At 35.2% G+C, this 24,275-nt stretch overlaps 1 protein-coding gene across 1 annotated transcript in view; it reads right to left on the reverse strand.

Moving 5' to 3' along the window:
* KIF6 (kinesin family member 6) overlaps positions 1 to 24,275 on the reverse strand; it is a 540,790-nt gene that overhangs the window by 274,607 nt on the left and 241,908 nt on the right. Inside the window, exons 11-12 of the mRNA XM_044675300.1 lie at positions 10,585 to 10,690; positions 9,757 to 9,936 (exon numbers count right to left, since the gene is read on the reverse strand). Coding sequence (XP_044531235.1) covers positions 9,757 to 9,936; positions 10,585 to 10,690 — 286 coding nt within the window. The remainder of the gene's footprint in view (positions 1 to 9,756; positions 9,937 to 10,584; positions 10,691 to 24,275) is intronic.

Consider the following 24,275-nt stretch of genomic DNA (forward strand, 5'->3'; position numbering starts at 1 on the left):
TTCTTTCTTTCTTTCTTTCTTTCTTTCTTTCTTTCTTTCTTTCTTTCTTGTTATTCTGGTTTAAGTTGGCTTCTCTTTCTTTTCATCGTTTGTCTAATTCCTTGGATTAATATTCCCTATCCTTCCTTAATTATTGGATCTCCTAGGACTCTAGCATCAGGCCAGGTTGGTTGGCCATCAATTTTTCATCTCCTGCTACACTTAATCCCTGCCTGTACCACACAGTAGACCTTTGACAAGTGATATTTTTAGACTTCATTTTTATAGTTTAATCTAGTCAGGCTTTGTTCACTGTAGAAAAAAAAAGCAAAAATAATTTATTGGACTTCTCAGTTTGTAGCTTGGGTAAATGGGAACTGAATATAAAAGGCGAAATTTATGAGAAAAGAACACCAATGCAGACATTGCTATTGCATGTATTCTTATATGTTTTGAACTGAAGAAAGCTATTTTGCAGATCATAATTGAGATTAGAAATACCAGAAACTCATTTAACTGACCTGTTTTCCTGCGACGAAAACCAGGCCTAAAATCCAAGTTGCTACTGTCATGGGTATGTTTTGAGATGCTGGACATTGATGGCTTTAAGGAGTCCTCTGGACCTCCATATACTGGGGTAGGGCTCAGCGATTGTCTTGTTCCACCCCTGCTCATACTATGTGAGCTGTATATATCCTGGACTTTCTTCTTCTCCTTTTTAAGCATATTTACCAGAATATCTGAAACTTGACTTAAGGAGTTTGCATTACAAGTTATGATTCAGTTTCCACTGCCACCATTTATTGGGATTTGCTACCTATCACACTGTAAAAGTGACTTAAGAGAGAATTTGAAAATTATTGAAGTTGCGAAAGACTTGTAAACATTCACAGGAAATTACTTACCTTGTGATAGAGTACCCTAATATCAGTAAACAGATCTGAAACTTTTCAGATTGTCATAGTCAACTTTAAATTGTATAAACTTCAAAGATGAGATACTTAGGGTTCCAATTAAAAGTGTTTTGTAGGGGGCAGCTAATTAGTTCAGTGGATTGAGAGCCAAGTCCAGAGATGGGAAGTCCTGGGTTCAAATTTGGCCTCAGACACTACCTAGCTGTATCACCCTGGGCAAGTCACTTAACCCTCATTGCTTTGCCCTTACTTCTCTTCTGCTTTGGAACCAATACACAGTATGGATTCCAAGATGGAAGGTAAGGGTTTTAAAAAAGTGTTTTATAAAAACATAAAACATACATTCTTTCAATCAGTATGTCATCAATATAACTGAAAGGCACATTAAAAAAATCTCTACTCTTGATTACAAAAAAGAAATGAAAAGAATGAAATTTGTTAATATAATTTTAAAAATGTACATTGGAAAGGAGGGCTTATCAATAGAACACCAGTACAGATGGCTGGGGCACGCCTCTTTTAAAGGGTCAGAAAGAGGATGAGGAGCCAGGGTAGAGAGAAAAAAATGATTGGGAAATAGGAAAAGGACCATGTGATGGAAAACTCAGATTATTCTCTTCATTTCAAATTTTTGGTGGTGGCAGGAACATATTTAAGAAAAAATTCTTTTCTACTTAGTATATTATGATTTCATATGGATAGCTTAATGTATATATGTGTGCATATATACACATAAATATATGTGCTCATATAAATATACATACATAAATATAAAGGTGTGTGTGTGTGAAGCCTCAGAACTTCAAAAGAATTACTGAAACCCACAGAGAATTATGCTCTGACAAAGACAAAGTGAATAAAAGGTCTCTCTTGGCTTTAGACACTATACCTGTACCTGAAATCAGTCCCTTAGAGTTCCCTTAGTTGTCCGTATGTGCCGTTTAACACTCCAGTGCTAAACCATTGAGTTTAGAACCTGTTGAATTGGTTCTCAGAAAAAGATCTCCAAAAAAAGCACTGTTCTGGCTTCTCTCAGGTTTCTTCCCAGATCCAACCTATAATGCCAAGAAGTGCCTAGATAGCCAGTATGTTCCTCAGAAATGTTTTAGGGACCTCGTCCTAAAGTTAAAAATGAATCGCCTGCACCCCTACTCACTTCCTTATCTTTTATATATTTTTTTCTTTTTTTTTTAACCCTTAACTTCTGTGTATTGGCTCCTAGGTGGAAGAGTGGTAAGGGTGGGCAATGGGAGTCAAGTGACTTGCTCAGGGTCACACATTTGGGAAGTGTCTGAGGCTGGATTTGAACCTAGGACCTCCCGTCTCTAGGCCTCACTCTCAATCCACTGAGCTACCCAGTTGCCCCCATTTTATATAGTTTTAAAAGTTCCGTGTTGTGACTCTCCTTGCCACGATGTTCTCCGTGACCCTCAAACTTAGCCCCTATGGGTTAATACCAACCTAACTCTACTCTTTTTTAGTGCAGTGATTCTCAAAGTGTGGCTTAAGGACGCTGGGGATGTCTGAGACCCTTTTGGGGGTCTTGTAAGGCCAAAAAGATTTTCATAATAATACTAAGATGTTATTTAAAATCTCCACCCTTTTCTATCTACACATCTATGTGAGACCAGATATTCTCCATATATTTCAAGCAAACATATCACCACAGATTAAATGAAGATACAAATGAAGATCTAGTTTTCCTTTATAAGTTAGACATTACAGAGCTCTGCAAAAATATATAGCATAATGGATGTCACAAAAGTCACTAAATTTTTTTGTTTTGGAAAATGTATTTATTTTTGTATGTATTTGTTTTTCATAAAAATGTTAATTATCTTAACATGTTCTTGTTATTTTAAATGAATTAGCAAGTATTTAAAACATTTATCATTTTTGACTTCTAACATAATTAATATTGGTAGACATAACCTGAATAATAAACAAAAGCCCTTTAGGATAATTTAGGATAAAATATCAGGACAATCAATAATCCTTGATGATTATTGATAGGTATAAAGGAATCTTTAGCAAGATGTTTGAGAACCACTGGCCTAGCACATATCTCTCTAGTTTGCCCAAAAGAAGAACATGCTTTTGTCAAATGCTTTTCTAAAACACAAGTAAACTTACATAGCAGTTACCTGAATCTACTAGATGAACAACTTTATTAAGAAAATAAAAGGGAATTGATGTTCATATGCTATAACTTGCTCTGGGTGAGGCAATTCCATTCCACTGTGATTATGGCTTCTTTTTCTAGATGTACATTCATCCTTCCTTCAATAATGCATTCTTTCAATAATACATTCTAGAATTTTGCTAAAAGTTAAAGTCAAGCTCACTGGTTTATAGTTTGCACACTCTATTCTCTTTCCTTTTTTTTTTTTTTGAAAATCCCAATATTGCCCTTTTCCTTTCCTACCTTTCTCATCATCCTTGATCTGCCAGAGATCACAGGCACTGTCTTGACAATCAAATCTGCCAGTCTTTTCAGCATCCTTAACTCCTTAACATCCTTAATTCCCAGGGAAAATTAATGATAAACCTGGCTTCATTCTTCAGACTAGTGACCTATATTTTCCTCTAACTTCTAGAACATTCTATATATACCAATATATGCCATTTCTGATAGTTACTTCTTTCTTACAGCCCAGGGGTCTGGCTTCCATACCCTTTCCTTTTTCCCCTCTCACCCAAAATAATAGACGATCTTATTCTGGGGCCTTCTAATAGGTACTTTTAAAGTGATCTCACTATTGTTTCTCTTTCAGTTTCTTTGGATTCTACTAATTTAGATTTCAGATACTCCATCAAAATAATGTTTGCTCAGTCATAAAAAGCAGCATCCCAATGGAGAAATCTCTTGGAAATCTACACCAAAACACTAGCATTCTAAATTCTATCTTAGGCCCTGGAGTGGATTAACTCTGCAAATACCCCATTGTTTCAATTCATTAATTGTGCATGTCACAAGAATCCTGTCGTTCTGGCTTCCCATTTCCAGTCATCTGCTCTGACCAGATGACCACCTTAGGCATAAGGAACTTGTCCACACTATAGCCTCCTGAATCCTTTCTACTATTCTATTTATTCTTCCTCTTTGATTCTACTCTGACATGGTTCATCTATTATCTAGTCCATTTTATAGTCCTTTGAAGTGCTGATTCTGTTGTTAACAGACTATATCTTGAACATTTTCACAGAATATTTCTTCTACTTATTTGCTTTAATAGGAAACTGGCTTTCCCATGATTTCCTAATACTGCTTGTAACCTAGTTGAACAGTGGCCACTTGTTCTGTTGCTCTCTGTCTCCCAAGGAGGAGCTGACATGAGGGAAATATGGCTGTTTCTTGCTCTTTATTTCCGCTTCCAGATTATTCATTATCATCATTCTTAACTCATCTTTTTAGCTCTGAAGATCAAATGATCTATGTCTATACTAACTTCTCCCTGTGCTTGTTATAGTCTTCTACCATCTTTTTTTTTCTTTTAAAACCCTTACCTTCTGTCCTGGAATTAATACAGAATTAGTTTCAAGGTAGAAGAATGGCAAGGTTTAGGCAATTGGGGTTCAGTGACTTGCCCAGTCACAGAGCCAGGAAGTGTCTGAGACCAGATTTGAACCCAGGATTTCCTGTCTTGAGGCCTAGCACTCTATCTTCTGATCTACTTACCTCCTGCATACCAACTTCTAGGTCATATTCCCAATTGTTGTCATGACTTCTATATTTGCAGCACAATTTTCCTTTTTATCCCACCTTCTGTCATCTTATTTCAATATTCACACTGACAAGATGAACATGTAAAAATTTCTTAGCCAGATATTTCCACCATTAAAAAAAAGTTTTCTTCATTTCCTTACTTAGTTGGACTTATGCCAACATCACTATAGGAACTTTCTCTAAGGTCACCAAAGATAAATAATGACTATATTCAATTTTTTTTTCATTTTTCACCCTTCTGATACTAGAGCACACTGCTTCTTATTACTCTCTCCTGTCTCAGTTTCAGACACCACATTGTTTCTTTTTCTACCTCTTTAACCACCTTTTTGCTATTTAATAGCTTCTTATCTTCTTCCTGAGCACTTAATACAGGAATTTCCCAAGGGACTATTTAGCCCTTCTCTTTCACTTTATATTTTCTTTCTTGGTAATATGGGTTCCACTTCTATTTCTTGGAAAATGACTCATAAATCTATAACTCTAGTTCTGATCTCTCTCCATAGCCTCAAACCCACCTCTCCAACTGCCTATAGCTGAGCCTATACTTCAACCAAGACACTGAGTTGTCAGCAATTAAAATTGGACAAAATGAAGCTCAGTTCTTTCCCCTTTAAATCTGCTGATCTGGTGCTCTTCACTATTGCTGTCCATGGTATCACCATTCTCCCACTTTCATATCTATTTGGTCATCTTTGACTCTTCTGTCTTTTCATTACTAGTCCTGTCAATTCCATCTTTGCAACATATCATACATCCATCCCTCTGTTCTCTATTCCCATTATCCTTAATTAGACCTTTATTACCACCAGCTGCTGCCACAATCTTTTTATAGGTCTTTTTTCTATCATCCCTTCCCTCTTCAGTCCATTCTTCATACTAATACCAGAATAAGCTCTTTTTTAAAAATTATGTGAATACATTTTGATTCCACACAGTAGTTTCTAACACATGCTCAGAACTTTACTAAGGACATTCCTTGAAGAAAGAGATTATGAATTTTTAACAGAAAGGAGGGATTTTTAAAAAAACTTTGACAATGCAACATTAATCTGACCCCTATGATTGAAGAGTTTTGTTGCCACTCCATTTTGACCTTACACTGTTGAAGTTACCTTTCTTCTGGTTCTGGTTCTGTTTGTTTGTTTTTTGTTTTTTGTTTTTGTTTTTGTTTTTGGTTCTGCACCACTTTATAGAGACTTTCTATGTTTCTCTGAATTGCTCATCCTTACCTTTACTTCAGTAGGGATTTAATTATGTCATTCTTGAGTTCAAAAATATTCTGTGGCTCCCTACTGCCTCATGAGTAAAACTGATTATTCTGTTGTACTTTATCTATTCTTGCCTTCTATCTTTTAGCTTAACCGTGTCCTTTTCTCCCACCTAAACATACACTACACCTTTAATCATATTGTTTCTTATGCTTGGAATTTCCTCCTTCCTCCTTTTTACCTATTGAATCCCTACTCATTCTTAAAAGTAGAGTGCATTAAGGTTTGCAAGTCACTTTATAAAAGTCATCTCATTTGAACCTCAACTAAAAAGCTATTTCCTTCAACTTGAAATCTTCCCTCATTCCCACAAGTTGGTAATTACCTTTATCCTTAAATCCCATATAACACTTTGTATTGTGAATCTCTCTAACACACTTAACAATATTATTGTTATATATATTACTATATATAATATATACATAGTTTATATATTATATATACAATTTCACCAGCATGAAAACTTTTATTAATTGGATTTGTATCTCCAATTGATTAGAAATTTGTATCTTGGCCCACTATTAGCACTAAATGGATGTTTGCTGCATTTTCTACTGTTTTTTGCATATTTGCATTTTCTACAGTTTTTCAGAAAATTCAAAGGCTCTGCCTTTGATCCATTGTTTTTCTTCTTACTTATCAAGACCTTTTCATACCAAACAACCCTTTGTTTTACCCCTCTGGATTCAAGTGCCTACCAAATACAGATGCCAATATAAATATGTAAGTTTACATCTGGTCATGTTGTTTACAGGTTGCTGAATTTAAGAGTCAGGAAGACCTTAGTTCAAATCTTGTCTTAGTCACTTACTAGCTCTTGGGTCAGTCATTGAACCTTTATCTGCCTCATTTTCCTCATATATGTAATGGAAATAATAACAGGTGCCTTTCACAGGGTTGTCATGAGGTTTAAATTAGATGATATATGGAAAATGGTTTGTGCTATATAAGCATCAGCTTGTTTTATTATTTAGACCTGCCTAATAGTCTTCTTAAAAGACATTTTTAATTGGTTTTCTCAATACCAATTCAAGAAAAAGAAAGAAGAAAAGAGAGTTCTGTATAGTTTTTATCTTAATGCAAAAATGACATCAAATTACCCACTTCCCACATAAAAATTATCATTTTTGGTACTTTACTATTTTGTGCTCAACAAATTTCAGGAATCAAATATTGTAAATTTTTTCTCTTTACCTTGAGAACCTACTCCTTCTACAACCTTGCTCTCTGAAAGATTCACTCTGAACTCTAGCAATCTCTCCCTTAGATCAGTGATGGGCAAACTACAGCCCTCGGGCCAGATGTGGCCCCATGACATGTTCTATCTGGCAGCTGGGACATTATTCCTAATCTGATGAATACAATGAGTAGGATACAATACAATGAAACTTCAAGAGTTGCCTTAGAAGCAGACTGACAGATGAACATTTCCTTTCCTTTGGCCCCCTCTTTAAAAAGTTTGCCCATCACTGCCTTAGATCATTTTCGCCTCTTTCTAAAGGCACTCCAGACCTCTTTCTAGCCTCTTCTTACCACCCCCAGTAGCCATAGTCTTCTTCCCTTCTTTAGGATACTGATATTAAATACATAATTTTTTAGAGTTGGAATTTCTACTAAAGTTCAAATACAAATTCTTTATCACCAGCTTCAGAGACTTTTATCACACTCTCCAAAATATCCCCCATTTCCTTGTTTTCTATTCATCAATTGATCCTATAGGACATATTTCTATTGGATCATCAGTTTAAAGTCAGAATCACCACCTAGTCCCAAGTTCTCCTTTTACAGTTGAGGAAATCAAAGCCCAGAGAAGGTAGTCAATTAAGTCTAATGCCTCGAGAATAATAAATAGCAATGATGGTCATAAAACCTAGGTCCTCTTTCCATTATATCACACTGCTTCCTAATCTTCTCATTTAATTATCTAATTTCTGTCTCCAAAGTTTTTCCAAAGTAACATTATATACACTCCCTGCCTATCCAGGGCACAATAGCTTTCATTACATTTAACATAACCTACACAGTATTATAAATATTGAAGTAAACTTTAATGATGAGCTATCTGAAGCTTGACTAATGTTTACTTGCTCACTAGCTATATACATGCTGCTATGTCTTAGAATATGAGCTTCACTGGACAGACCAATTTGCTCTGAGGATACTTAATGCACAAGGGCACTTGGTAAATGGCAGTTTAAAATTGGAAGATACCACCTCCCACTGTTTTGTCATAGGCCTGTGGTGGCCTATCTTGATCCTCCTTTATTCCATTCCAACTATATATAACAATAGTAACAAATACAAACAAATGATTAGAAAACCGGAGAAAATCTCAAGCTAAAATTATATATACTAGAAGCATAGCTCAGACTGGGGCTAGAAATAGAGTCAATTGGTTAGTAAAAAAAGCATATGATAAGCACCAACTATGTGCCAACCACTCTGTCATTTTGTAAAAGAACCATCCTTGGGCAGACATATAATAGGAGAAATAAAGAATGGAGTTAGAGACAGACAGAAAAGGAGAGATATAGAAAGAGTCAAAGAGACAGAGCAAAAAATGGAGAGAGAGGGAGAAACGGATAAAGAGGCTCTCTCTCTCTCACACACACAGAGGTGACAATAGTGCTTGTAGACTAGAGGAAATGGAGTGGTGGACTTCATTTGAGAAGAGTACTCGCTGTCTCAGGCCTTGGAATCCAAAATAGTTAAACTACATACATTTCTAAGATGTGGACTCTGCTAATTCTTGGCTACAAATGGAAAAAAAGTAAGGCCTGTTATCTAATTAACTTCAGTTCTTTACCTCTTCTTAATCTTTGGTTTTAAAAAACCATGGATCGTTTTTCTATATGTGGCAAAAAAGTTGAAATGAGAAGGATCTGGGTGATTCCCAACATAAATATAGTATAAGATCATGGAGCAGGAGAGATCCATAACATTGTTTATGCAGAACTAACAGAAAAAGTAAAGACTTGGGATATTTTTATCCAATAAATACAGACAATGAGGTGTATGGTATAATAAACATAAAAGCTAAATTAAGGATTAGCTCTAGTGGTGTTCTATATTCCAATGAACAGAAAAGTGTCCTTTTAAAAGCAGCCAGTCTGTCTAGATCATAAATGTCTAGAGGCTTCCCTATCATATCCAGGACCCTGGGCACATGGTGCCATCAGAGAAAATGAGACTTCTGTCTTGAAGATTCATTATCACTAACTCCAAATTCTGAAACTTGCCAGCATTTGTAACTGGAGCCCAAAGCAGTTCATCTGTTTTTTAAATAAAAGCTGCTTTTGAATGACTCTCTGCTCTTCCTAAACTACATACCATCGGTCATTTTTCAGCCATCTTCTGAATTTTACCCACACACCAGCCACAAACTCAGGGCCATAGCAACACTGTGGTCGGCCTGTAATTCTGTCAGCCAGCTAAAGAAAACTGCCCTTCCTTCCTCCAGTGGGCTGAGTTACAGCTCGGCACTGAAACAGAGAGTACAATGGGGTGGTTAAATTTTTTCTAAAAATACCAATGTCAGCTTTAATCGAAACATTACAGAGAGGTGCAAAGAGCCCAGGCTTTGTGTTCAGCTAAAGGAGGAGCATAAGGGAGGCTCCACGGGAGCATTGCATTTGCTTCAAAATAACCATCCCAGAAATTCTACTCTTCATAAGGTAATAAATGTTCTGATTTAGCATCACAGTTTCCCACTCTTCACATATTTCGTTTGCTGGAAGAATGTATTTAGCCGCAAAATATAAGAGGCAATGTGGAAGAGAAGCAGGGAGGGGCCAACTTCCAGTGCTGGCCAGCACGTGAGCAGAGAGTCTTTGAAGATGCAGACACCCTCCCACTTGCTACTCACCCAAAGGAGGGGAGGCTTTCCTGGGATTTGAGAAAGGATACTAATTTCGTTGTCTCGCTGCCTCAGGATATCGCGCAGTTTTTTATATTCTTCCTCCTTTAATGGCATTTCACCTTCTTGGTCTTTGGTTTCATGGGAGGATTCATGTTTTTCAGGAATCTTTCTTTCACTCAATAGTTTCTGGAAGATGCCAAAACAAAAACTCAGCATGCCTCCTCTCTATCTGTTTTCTTTCTTTCACTGTTATTTTCTTTCATCATAGGAAGAACGTGTTGATTGGAAGGGGCCAATGAATTCAACTGAACAACTCAAGTGGCTTTTATGCATACCCATAAAGCATTAGGGTTAGAGATTATGTGTTCTATTTGCTTATGAAACATACAGGTGAGGCAAGAATTTAGGCTAATCAGTTTGCCTTTCCACAAGGATAAAATCTCATCTAAAGGAAAACCAGCCAGAATAGGGGGCTACAGATATAGCAGGATCAAAATCTATGAGAACTGTAGGACCCAGTTCTCCTGATTCAACCCAGGAGACACAAAGGAGTGTACTTTACACAAAATCCAGCATGAGAATGGCATTCTAGTAAGCCTGGGGGTGTTTTTTTTTTTTTTTTTTTTTTTTTTGAGAAAAAGACATAATCTTTGAGGGAACGCTTGAGAAGTTCTTGAGAACACCCCTTTGCACATTTTTAATCTAGGCCAGGCATTTAAAGTAGTCCTTCTCCATGACATCTTTAAGAGGTGGGTCTACTGGGCAGAGTCCTGATAGGTTGCAGTTTGAATAATGACAAAAACAAGTTTTCTAATATTCGCCTTTCATACTTACCTTTAAAAAATTGAAGCAGTGATGGATTTTACGCATGTCCGATCCCAACTCTAGCCTGCTCTCTGGATCTTGGTCTTCCAAAAAAGATGTAATTTGTTCCTCCAGGCTGGAAAGGGATAGTTTCTGAGAAAAGCCCATATACTAGGAACTTGAGAAATTCTGATAGCAAAGCCGAATAATACTTTATCAAATAAAAAAATCAAATATTTTACAAACAGAAAATTGCTTCTTTCTTGAAGATTATGTAGTTAATCAATCCTTTTTCATACATAGTAAGAGAGAAAGCATTTGCTTTCTATGAATAATGGTACAAAGATTTGCTTCTAATTTCTAATTCTCATAAACATGACAGCATAAAAATCTTTTGTTTTACTATATAGAAATTTCCCAGCAAGTTTTGCTATAAAGTAACTTCCAATGTAAAATTAGACATGAGATTCTCTGAAAAATATTCACTAGAAGTATTAGATGGTGACCTTGGAAAATTCATGTAACTTTTCTCTAAAATGTTTCCTGTAAAATACAGGAGTTGGGTTTAGATACTCAAATCTAAATTGATTATCTATGATTCCATGATCTACGAGAATAAGTAGGACTGTTTAATATTAAACTTTAGAGAAGTTAATAGAACTGAGATTTCTAGAGTGTATCTGCTTAACATTTCACTTTTCATTTGTAACTCTTTGCCACATCTTTCCACATAAGAACTTTATCTCCATTCTTAGATTATTTGTCCTGTGTAGGATCCTTTGACTTTGCCCTTATATACTCTTCAACTATCACACACCTTTTGTCTGAGTGCTTATGGTGTCTAATAAGAACTAGGTTGCCACATCCTGTGAGTGGGCATCACCTCATACGAAGTACTAATCCTCCTTGATCACCTCATGCACCCCTCCCTTATAATATAAGAGAACCAGATTAGATGATTTCAAGGATATTATCCAGATCTAAATCTTAAGTCTTGTAAGGTACACCTTAAGTTCAAAATTTCAGATCCCATTAACTAAATTAGTCCTATAAAATTTTAATTTGCAAATTCAAAAATGTATTTTTCATTCAGAAATATTCAGAATTCAGGCATAGATCTTTGTATCTCAGAGGTTAATGTAGGTTGGTGACCTGGAAACAGGAGAGGCACCACTCATGTTCAGGCTTTGTGTAGCCTTTGAATTACTAGGTGGGGAATATTGTGTCTAGATTCAGTGGGCTAGGAAGTGGTAGCCCTTCTTGGCTAAAAAAGAGGGTATTGTTCTGAGCTAATCTGGGAGTGGAATGTATTGCTTGCCTTGGAAGCTGGGTCTTTGGGGATAATAGTTCATATGCTTTTGAGTTGGAAAGTACTATAAAGATTTTCTAGGGTAGTTCCTTTACCGTGAGTTCTCAAGCTGACACACTCACTGGAATGAATGTAGATTCTGGTGCCAACTTTTCAAAATTAACCCTCTCACTAGTCAACATTAGGCTGGAAATAAGCAACTAATCAATTCGTCCTTTTTGGTACTTCTTAAGGCAATAACCTTTTCCATATGTTATAGTCATCACTTGTGTGAGGAAGCGAGAAATAGAATCCCATTTCATGAGAAAATATTGCAAGATATGAGCCTGCCGATTAGCTGAGTGACTAAGGACAAATTACTCAACCTCCTCTCAACATAATCCTTTCCTCCTTCTCCACCAACTGGTATGAAAAGGAGAAATAAGATGTAACTTAAGGGTTTGGAAATTTTTGAGAGAAAGAGGCAAGGGTCTGGGTTGCTATTCTTTTCTAGGAGTTTTGTTCTCCTGTTAAATAAACAAATGTGAATGAAGACAAGGCCTCCTGGCTGTCTTCTCTTGTCTGCTCATGAGACCAATAGTCTCACTGACACATAGATAACACATTTTTTTCCCAGCTCACGCTAAATTTTTGTTTTTCCTTATCAAATAAGGAGCTGGTTTAATCATTAAAATGTTAGAAAAAATAAATGCAGATGTTCCAAATTCCAAAAGCTGGAGTGAGCTGTAGGTCCTAGATTGCCCTCCCTTTAAGGCTCTTGGGTTCAGGCCTCTGTCACTGACACCACTGAGGAAGTGTTCCAGCTCTTTCTAATTCTTCAAACACTACAGAATGCTTCTTCAAGATGATTCCCCAAAGGACAAATGAGGACAATAACTATGTTTGTTTGTTCTTTTCAAAGACCAAGAAAAAATGGAAAAAAACCCAACCAAAGTACATTTAAACTCTAGAGGAGAATGCCAGTTGATACATGTTATTCAATTCTTTTTGGTATGTGTGGGAAATTTCCCTGCTAATGCTGAAATTGACCGTCTCCCTCAGATCAATAGTTGTTGGCATCAAAATCATAAACCAGTTAAAAAATTCCACAGAACTGTAACATTTTAGATCTAGTTACAATATCAATATTGGTTCTACTCATATTTCCTAATGTCTCTACACTCCCTTTCCAGGGGACTCCAACCCCCTCTCTCTTACCTAGCCTCAGGCAAAGAGAAATGTATGCAAGCTTACACTTTCAGTATTAGCCAGTAGGAATTTAGCTCTAAGAGTGGGTAGAAAAGACAGAGCTAGCTTCCTAAATTTGATTAGTAACCTTGTTAGTCAAAGATATAGATTTTTTTTAGAGTTTGGGCAACATTGTTTCTATGAAGGAAAACCATACCTCTCTAGCCACTGTTCTTTGAGAAGTAAATACATAGACAAAGGGAGAACTGGCGCCACGAGTGGAGAATAATAATTTATGCAGATTATACCTTCAAAAACCTTTGACAAGGTTTTAACCCAAAGATTATGAAAACAAAACAAAACATAACTGAGTCACCATGGGGTTGATTAGAGTTTTTGATAGTAAGCAAAGGATAGGGGTAAATAGAGATGTCTTTGGATGAAGAAGTATAAACAAGGGATCCTCTAAGGAACTGGTGCTGGATTTCATCTAAACCATATTCACAGATAACTTGAAAGAGTAAGTACACTGACAATGGGTGGCTGAGACCCAGAAAACAACTCAGCCCTAACTTAAGGGGATGGAAACTTCACTGGCAAGATATACCAGGGGGGTGTTCACACAGTGAAGAGGGAAACCAGTCATGACTTTAGAGAAAAGGCTGGGGGGATGATCATGCCCTAGAGGTAAGCAGTATAGGAAGGTGGACTCCCTCTATCAGTGGGAAGAATGGTGAAAGATTATCAGTGGGGCAGTAAGGTCAGCAACACTTGGAGGGGTAACAAGGTCACTATTCATCAGTGAGGCTGAAAGGTTAGGAAAAAATTGCATTCCAGTAGACAGGGTTCCTTTTATTTTCGAAAAATGTTCTTCCAACAGATTATCCAGGTAAGAGTCTCTCTCATATCTCCTATTTGCAAGTTGCACATCATAATTGGGGGGAGGGATTGTGAAAGAAGGAAGGGAGAAAAATTTATATAGCACCGACTATATGCCAGGCACGTCAATGCTTTTTACAAATATTCTCTCATTTGATTCTCACAACAACTCTGTGAAGTAGGTGCTATTATTATTCTCATTTTATAGATGAGGAAACAGAGATTAGGTGACCTGTCTGGGATCATACAGCTAGTAAATAGCTGAGGCTAGATTTGAACTCAGATCTTCACAACTCCAGATCCCAGGTTCTATTCACTGTGCCTCCTAGTTAATGTTACAAATAGCTTAATGAGATATCATAGGCTCAGAAACTCAATCTTAGACTTATGGACCTGAAAAGATCTTAAAAATTCATTTTCTTGTTCTTACAGATGAAAAACCGAGGTTCTGAAAGGTTAATTAATTGACGCCCCTGATACCACAGCTAGTTAAGTGAAAAAAGGGTTCAATGATCCTTTCCTGAAATAGTTTAGTGCTCTTTCTACTATACCATAATGCTTCTTACTTCTTGGTCACCTGGAAATGTGTTTCACAGCAGATAATAAGGAATGTCCAGTACTAAGAGGTCAAAGTTCTTGAATGCCTAACCTATCTCCTGACAAGCTGAACAGATGGACTAATCTTAGAAATATAACCAATAAGTTTTAAAAAGAAGAAATCCTAAGTATGAAAAAACTCTTTCAAGAAAACAGACACATTAATGTACTGCCAATCTGATGGAAATGAGATAGATCATTTATTATTTATTTATGGCTCTTTCACATCATTGGATTTGGTTCTCTCTCTCTCTCTTCCTCTCCTCTTCTTTCCTCTCCTCTCCTCTTGCCTTCTCTGTATAAAATATCAGAGAAACTTCATGCAAATATTTACCCCCAGTTACCTATTTCCTTTCCAATTTTAGTTTGTGCAGAAATTCTAAAGCTTTAATAAAAAATTATCAACTTTATCTTCTGTGATGATATTAATAGCTAATACTTAAATAGCATTTACTCTGTGCTATATCTAGGTAAAGGATCCATTTGGAGCTTTTTGTTCTATTATTTCAGCTGTGTCTGACTCTTCAGGACTCCATTTGAGGTTTTTTGGGGGGCTTACCTGACTTTATATAGTAAGTACCAAAGTACCAATAATGAACCCCATAAGTAGTTACATATATCCAAATTCACACTTTTTAAAAAGTATAATTATATAAAATATAACAATTGTTTATTGGCTAATGGAAATAATTGGCACCTAATGTGAAATGCAGTGTCTAAACCAAACCTAATTTCTGCCAAATTGCTTTTCAGTTTTTCCAAAGGTTTAAGTCAAGTAATGAATGAGTCCTTACTCCAGGAACTGTGGGCTTTGGGATTACAGAACACTCTGCTACCGTGTTAGCTTTCTTTTATCAGTTGTATGTCTAGGCTGTTTAACTGATCAGCTTATTTTTTAACCAGTGAAAGATTACTGCTTTGTAGTATTACTTGAGATCTAGTATAAATTGTATATTTTATGTATGTATGTAGATCTAGTATAAAATCCCTTCCTTGCAGCTTTTTTTTATTATTACCCTTGAAATTCTTTGCTCTTTCATATAAATTTCATTATTATATTTTCTAACTTTAAAAATATTTCTTTGGTAGTTTAATTTGTATAACACTGAATTAATTAAAGTAGTTTTGTCATTTTATTACATTGGCTTAACAATTAATATTTATGCAATTACTTAGGTCTATATTTCTGCAAATAATGTTTTATAGTGCAATTCATATAGTTTCTGGGTGGGTTTTAGTAGGCTTGAATATTTTATGTTTTCTATAGTTATTATGAATAGAATATCTCTTTCTAGCTATTCCTGTTTAGTTTTGTTGGTAATAAACAAGAATCCTGATTATTTACAGGGATTTATTTTGTATCTCACAACTTTGATTATTCATTATTTCAATTCATTTTAATTGAATCATGAGGGTTTTCTAAGTAAATCATCACCTGATATAAAATGATAATTTTATTTATTCTTTGCTTTGTACTTATTTCCTTGATTTCTATCTCTTGTCTTATTTTTAAAATTTAATTATTTTTCAGTTACATGTAGAAACAATTTTTGACAATTGTTTCCTGACATTTTAGGATTCAGATTTTTTCTCTTCCTTTCTTCCTGTTCCCTTCCGAGGTTGTAAATATTCTGATATAGGTGATATTGGAACATTCTATTCTTGTCTTATTGCTTCAGATGGGTAGAATATTTTGATTAACATACAACAAAAAAAGAATAAGGTTCTTCCCTTTTATCATGTTATCAATATATTTACTATGATATTTGTTTGATAAATTTCATATCTCCATAGCAGATTTCTTTCTCCTTGACTGAATTTTCAAGAAATCAAAGTCCTTAAAAAGACAACAAAATCAATTTCCTGCCAGACATTTCAAAAGAATATTTTCTATATCATTTGGAGGTTGGAGATGAGGTATCCCCAGAAGAAATTAAGATTTAACTTTGTCAGGATTTTCTGGGAGGCCTTATTTTGTCCTGGCCTACATATTTGGATTGCTTTTATACCATGTTAGTTTTTAGAACAAACACCACTGGGATGATATACAGTGAACAGAAAGCTAACCTTGAAGCCAAGACCAGTTGGATTCCTAGATCTTATCTCTAGGACATACTGGCTGTGTGACAATAGACAAATCACTTAACCTCTACTATCTGGAGATCCCTTATACTAAAGGTAACAAAAGTTCAGTTCTTATCTCTATACTCTCTACAAGGGGGGGGGGGGGAGAATGGAAATCTAAGATTATAGTAACTCAGGTTATGATTCAAAGAAGCTATATAAACACTTCTCAGGGTGATTAGCTGCCTCTTTGCTTTGCATTGTTATTTTTAGGTTTTGGTAAAAACTATATTTCCAATTTGCTTCAAAGTGGTTATTTAGAAGGTTTCAATAATTCTTTTGTCTGCTAATATTATATACATTATACACTCCTCCCCCTCTGATTTTTCTGGGTTCTGCCAATAAATGACAGGCATTAATGGTTCCTCATTAAAAAAGGAATGAAAAGTTAAATGTCAGCCATTCCACTTTGAATAAGTGTCTAAAAACAAAAGATTTGAAGGTTTCTTTTTTCAATGATACACAGGACATTTAAGGCATAGTTTTCTTTAGCATTAATCTTAATTATGCAGATTTATTTTACCTCTAAGAAGGCAAGGGCATGGGCACACAATGGCCTCATAACCAAGATTTATACAATCGATTGGTGATTTAATGATTTATAGATAATCTAAAAATTAATATAAACTCTAGACTAGCTGTGCACATTATTCTACTTTCCTGATGCAAAACTGGATTATTATTTTCTAAAATGCATTTGGGCCTATCTCCCCTCACTTTATATGATGTATATACTTTCCTAATTTATTGTTTTAAAAATGAAATGATATTTTTGATGGAATATATGAGATTAAAAATAGAGAAATAATTTTTATGATGGAAGCTTTTCTAACATGAAGTCTATTATGAAGAAACAAATAAGAAAGTAAAAAATCTAGATTCTTACCTTTTTGGTTTCCTTAGAGTACAAAGGGCATATCTTTATACGGATGCACATCAATGCACATGACTAGTGGCCCAGAAACAATAATAATTTTAATAAACAAATATACAATTAAAAAATTAACTAATGAAAACAAAGTTGAAATAATTAAAAATCATCCAGTCTATTCTAATGAATAACTCTCCCAGTTACATGTATATTTTATGTATCACTTTGTAGTTTTAGACAGAAACTATATTATATATTTTTTAAGTAAATATAGATAACTTACACAAATGTAAATTAATAATGGGAAAGTAATTGATTAGAAACAGACTGTTGTGGGGCAGGGGCTGGACAGGGTAGCTTTTAGAGAACAAGAGAGTATGAAGATTAAAGAAATAACTACTCTCCACTTATTACTTTTGGCAATATCATTGTGCCCTCATTCCTTAAGGACTCTGGAGTCTTGGATAAGACACTGAAGATCTTAAAAGGACAGAGAGTGTTTTCATCTCTGCTGCAGATCAAAGGCACGAGTTTCAGAAGAGAATGGCCATTTTGGGAAGTGAACAGCTGGTTAAAAAGGTTGTGTCTCAGAATAGGATTTAGACCACAGCATAAATAGAAGAATTATCAACTCCTAGATAGGGAAAGAATATACCTAATAAGGCAGATAAGAAAGTATTTGTTTAGAGACTGGTATATCTTTCATATCTACTCAAAAGGACTTTATAAAGAAAAAGAGGTGGGAGAAAGGCTATCCATGCATATCCCTAAAGAAGGTAGTTATACTGTAAGAAGAGCAGCAATAAAGTTACCCCAAAATTTATAGGACACCAAAATCCAAGAAAGAAACCAGCAATAAAACCAATGATAGCACATGTCCATATGCAAATGTACAAAAATATGGGTAAAAAGCAGGGTTAACTGAGATCTTAATACCAGAAAGAAATTTGACATTCTAAATATCACTGAGTGAGTGGGAGGGGACTTAAGAACTTGGAAGGTACAATATGGGTTAAAAATATATCAAATAGGTTTTAAAAAGTTAGGAGAGAAAATGGAGTAGGGGGCCGGGGAGACAGTAACATTGTATATTAATAAGATATAATAGGAAAAAAACCATGAACCAGTGTGGGGAATTAAGATACAGAACATCTGGATGAAGATCAGTGGATGCAGAAATAGAAGTGGCATTCCATCTAGAAAGAAATAGGAAAAAGACGAACAGTTTGGGAAAGAGATCCCAAACTTGTCATTGAACAATGTCTCTGACTTTTTCCCTTTTCCTTTACCTTTTCCCCGTCTCTCCCTTTTTATTCGATCACTTGCTAAGTTTTGTCAATTTCTATCTCAACATTTCTTACATCTGTCCCCTTTTCTCTATTCAGAACGACAACCATAGTCCAGAACCTCCATCACCTTTCCCTTGGTCCATTGAAAAAGGCTCCCAAATAATCTTTCTTATATTTAGTTGTATCTCCACCTTCTACAATCCCTGTTCCACCTAGCAGCCAAATTGATTGGTGTGCTTAAACATGAATGATAATGTCATTCCTCTGTTTAAGAAGCTCCTGTAGCTTTCTGTTTCCAGGTCACCAAATTATCTGAGTGAATAACTGAAAAAGCATTTAAGTGCCTTCTGCAAGGTGGGTACTGATAAGTGCTAGAGATACAAATGGATGAAAGCAAGACAGTCTCTGCTCTCAAGAAGCTTACATTTTAATGAAGTAAGTTAATACATATAGTAATGTCCAATGAGAAGAGTACTGGCAGAAAAGTTAGAGTGATCTTGAGTTATGAGGCAGTTAATTGATATGCCCTTCAGGAATGGGACAAACTAATTTGACCATTATTCACAGAACTAGAGATGAAAAAGGAAGGCTATGATTTGGACATGGCCAAGAAGTTATGAACCTCATGTGTTCTCCAGTCCAAACCACATCTGGCATATATGACAAATGGCCATCGAACTTTTAAAACTTGAAGACCTCCAAGGAAAGAGAACCCACCATCTTCCAAGTTAACCCATTTCACTTTTGGACAGCTCTAATTATTAGGGAGTTTTTATTTACTGACATTAGACTTAAATTTGTTTCTCTGCAACTTCTATTACTTCCTCCTAAGTCTGCCTTCTTGCATTTGGCAGAACAAGATGAATCTTTCTTCTACAGGATAGCCTTTCAAATGCTTGAATGTTTAAAGAAAATATTAAATTATATGTTAACAATTGTAAAAAAAATTACAACAGATTCACCAATTCTTAGTGCTAAAAGGGACCTTTTAGGTCAGTAGGTCCAAATTCTTCCTTTTCAGGCAAAAATAATGTCATAACTGAAATTGAGAGCTTTGCTATATGTGCTGTCCAGGCATTTACATTTATTTTGTACTGTAGTTCTGTCTTAATTTTAAAGTCAATATTTCCATTTGAAACTCTTAAGTATTTAGCTTTTGCTTTTAAAAGGGGATTTAATTTAGTGCTCCTAAATGTTTTTTTTTAATTTAAAAGTGACAGTCTTAATTAGGCTTACTAGTGGTTAGTAACATATTTATCATTCTTTATACATTTTTTACTCTAAAGAATGGTTTAGTGTTCATCAAGGACAGGGTCTCATTAAACTTATTGGCTCCATAATTTTTTACTTCCATAAGTGTAATTTTTTCCACTCTGGGTTTCCTCTAAGTGAGTTCACCTGTCATATAAAACTGTAATTAGAACAAACATTTGCTTCTGGAAGCCTTAAAAATCCTCATAAGCTACATACAGTATATATATAAAGTTTTTCACTGAAAAGATTATTGGGAAAAATAAGAAACATTCCTAGTAGTGATGAGAGGGATCATTCTTCTTTCAGAAGAATTCCGTGCAGCCTGTAAAACCCCAAAGGGCAGAGGCCACAAACATTGGGAAAACATTAAGCAACTAAGAGAAGGAAACAGTATGTTCATGTTTTCACACTCAGATTTTCTAACTTACAATTGAGGGCTTGAATTGGTGATGAAAGAGTTTCATAGACCACAACTCTAATGTGTGATGCTAAATTGCTAGTCCAACAAAAAGATATTCCTATTTATGCCTCATCTTTTCCATCGAATGTGCTTTAGATAATCATTCTCTTTGTATATTAGGACCTTGAACACAAACTTTAGTAGAATAAAAATAATCATTAATTTATAGTAAGTACTCTGAAACTGACAGGCCTTTTAAATTCCTTTAGATAACTATATATTAAGAACTCAAATGCTTCTATAAAATACTTAAGGATAATTAGCACAAGCTGCATATCATGCTTTTAGTTTTGGTTTTAATATCTTCAAAATGAATATCCTGAATAAAAACACTTAGTGTCAAAGTAGAAAAAAAATTCATCTGTCATGAATTAAGTCTCATGAATGATTTCAGAGATTCAATTTCTTGAAAAATGAGAAAAGAGTATTAACTATTAATGATCTCAGGGATATTTAACCCAAAATGATAAAGACAGCTATTACTAATTGTGGGGCAGGCAGGCAAATGTGATTAGTGTATGTGAAATTAGAATTACAGAGAACTTTTAAGAAATAAATCTGTTATTGGGATCAGGGATGGGAAAGAGTAATTAATTGTGCCAATAGCTTTTATGGCTGTTTGGATCAGCTTTTTGAGAAATATTAGCTACATGTGTAAAGTTTTTCCAATATCCACTACACTGAGGTATTTAAAGAGAATAGTTTTTTGGGTCAACTTATCTCCTATTGTATGAGAGATTTAAAGAGAATAAAGGAGGAGTCATTATTAAGAATGTAAAAGATTATTCACATTAATTTCATTCTCTAGGAAATCTTTTAGAAGATGATGTCCAGTTTTTTTTCTTTTAAGGGATGAGTAATGTACAAGCAGAATTGGATGAAAATTATCCAAATTTGTATAATAGATTCTGCTACTAATTCAATGATCAAGAACAATTCCATGGAACTTATGAAAAAGAATGCTATCCATATCTAGAGAACTAAAGTAATAGAAATACAGAAGAAAAACACATGATTTATCATTTGGTTATATGGGTATATGATTTGCATTGTGGTCTTAAAAGATTACCCTGTTACAAATATGAATAATATGGAAATAGGATTTGAGTAATAAGACATGTATAACCGTGTGGAACTGCTTGTCAGCTCCAGGAAGGGGGAAGGAAGAGATGAGGGAGAGAATATGAATCATGTAACTATGGAAAAATATTCTAAAAAAAATGAAATAATGTGAAAAAATTATCCAAATTTGTAAAAATCTCTGATAATTTGGCAGAGCTGAATGCATAAGAACTTGCAGTCATTTCAGTTACAGGATAAGCCGAGGAAATATGTATTTGGATCTGCTGTGAAGGTTAGGGTAGGCTAGGTTTTCCATGAACATCTCTGGTAGGGTAAAGAGTAGTATCTCCAGCATCCAAGTAACACATTACATGTTCAGTTCATTAAGTTTGAAGCTCTGAACCTGTGACTTTATTGGTATTGGGAAATCTCAATTGTTGTCTTTCCTTTGTTAAAAAGGACCAATGAAAACATGAAATGATATCTTGACTTGAGCATGAATTAGATTTAAGTGAGGCAGAGTGGCAGAAAGTTAACTTCATTCTCTTCGAGAGTCACTGAAATCCAATAGTAAGAAAAGTCAGGATGACTGGCGATGACCCACAATGCAGTGGATAACCTTGGAAAGAGTCTTTGATTTTGACCAAGCTCTAAGTACTTCACAATGGTTGCTTCAGTTCCCTTCATGGCCACTGCAACAAATTGTTCTCATCTGCTCATTACACCAGGGGAAATCTTCACATGCTTGGGGTAGACATCACTAACTCACTGATACCATTGGTTATTCTCACCTGATTTAGTCCATCTGCTGAGATGGTGCCTGTAGTGAATCTTCTCTAAAACTTTTAGTCTTAGAGATTTGCCTAGGGCACTAAGAGTTTAGTGACCTATCTATAGAGTTACACAGCCATGTAGGTTAGAGTCAGAACTTAAACTCGGGTTTTTTTGATGTCCAAGCTGATTCTCTATCCATCACAACATACTGCCTTTTAAAGTAGTAAAACCTTGAGAAATCAGCAAGAAGAAATTTTAAGCCTAGAATTGATGAATTTCAGTTTCCTCATGCAAAAATATAGTTTGCTATAAAAAGTTAACTTTACAAGTCACTTCCCTTTCATGGATTTATGTTTCCTCATCTGTTAAATGAAAAATTGTACCGAGTGATCTCTAAGGTCTCCTTCAGCTTTAAAATTTGAAGTCTTGGAGTTTTAAGTATTCATGCTTGGGGCTTGACTGTTCTCGAAAAAGTAACCATTTTTTAAAAAATAATAGCACAAAAAGGATATTTCTTTTTAAAAGTATTAAACTCAAGTTCTTTAAAAAGCAATTGAATAAAACTTTTTCTTTCCTAATACTATAAGGTAACATGACTTAAAAAAACAACAATACAAAGTATTGTAGAAAAAGCACTGGTTCTGGAGTCAAGCCCTAGTTTCCAATCCTACCTTTGATGCTTAATACCTGTACGCCAAGGTCCTGGAGTCAGAAGTTCTGGGTTCTAATCTTATCTTGGATGCTTAATAACTATAAGTCAAGTCACTTAACCTCTTTGGGCCTCAGTTTCCTCATCTGTAAAATGAGCAGGTTAGACCAGATGACCACTGAGGCTCTTTTCAATTATGTATTTATCATCCTATGACCTGTTAACAGCCCTATGATAGGATAAGCTCCTGCTTGGCAATAGAAAAGGACTTAGACAACTTTTAAGAGGCCTAAGAAAGCCATAGACTAGATGGCTAGGGCAAGCAAGAATCTAATGGGAAACACAACAAAGTAAAGTTATTTCCTGTGTTTATAAAATTAAGCATTAGTGGATCTGATGGCTTTTCGCCATCTCTTAAGTTCCTGACTGTGTGACATATTCTACTGAAGCCAAATGAAAACTTTTTTTTTTTTTTTTCCCGGTGGGTGAAGTGTTACTGGAGCAAAATAGCCCCAAGCAATTTTTAGCATTCTTCATTGGCTGATAATGAGGAAGAATGAAAGGGCTTTGGGAAAATTGCCCATTTGGCTTGAGGGGGTGGCTAATATGAATAATGAGGAGATGTTTCTATGCTTCTTAGTGTATGTATGCTTCATAGGATAGCAATCTCCCATTATTTGAACTACAAGGAACTTGAAAACAGGGAATTTAACTATTCAAATGTATTTTTTCAAGCTTATCAGCTGTGGTTTTTCAGCACAAACTGTCTGCAAATAAAGTAAGCACTAGTTTGTGACATACCAAAAGGCAGCCAAAGGCAATGGGTAAACATTCACTTAAAGGTTGTGTCCTTACATTTTAGTTCAGAGGACAGCCTCTGGAAATACAATGAAGGAATTTTCTTTCTCTCTTATTCAAAGTCTCAGCTAAGTCCATTATTCAGTGTCTTCACTTCATGAGTTCCTTTAAAAATCACATAACTGTAATATGGCAAACAGCTGTAATATAAGTCCACTCATCTATGTAATCCTTAAATTCTTATAATCAACACATGTAGAACTCCAGAATACTGCTAACATCTGTTTTTTTCTCTTATTATATGGATTCCTCTCATTTTTATTCCTTCATTTTAATAGCCCAAAGACAATGTTTAGGGATGGAACTATAGTGGTTGATTTCCAGGATTGTTTTCTTTCTTTCCTTCCTTCCTTCCTTCCTTCCTTCCTTCCTTCCTTCCTTCCTTCCTTCCTTCCTTCCTTCCTTCCTTCCTTCCTTCTTCCTTCCTT

Source organism: Gracilinanus agilis, chromosome 4 (genome assembly GCF_016433145.1).
Source record: "Gracilinanus agilis isolate LMUSP501 chromosome 4, AgileGrace, whole genome shotgun sequence".
Classification (NCBI taxonomy): Eukaryota; Metazoa; Chordata; class Mammalia; order Didelphimorphia; family Didelphidae; genus Gracilinanus; species Gracilinanus agilis.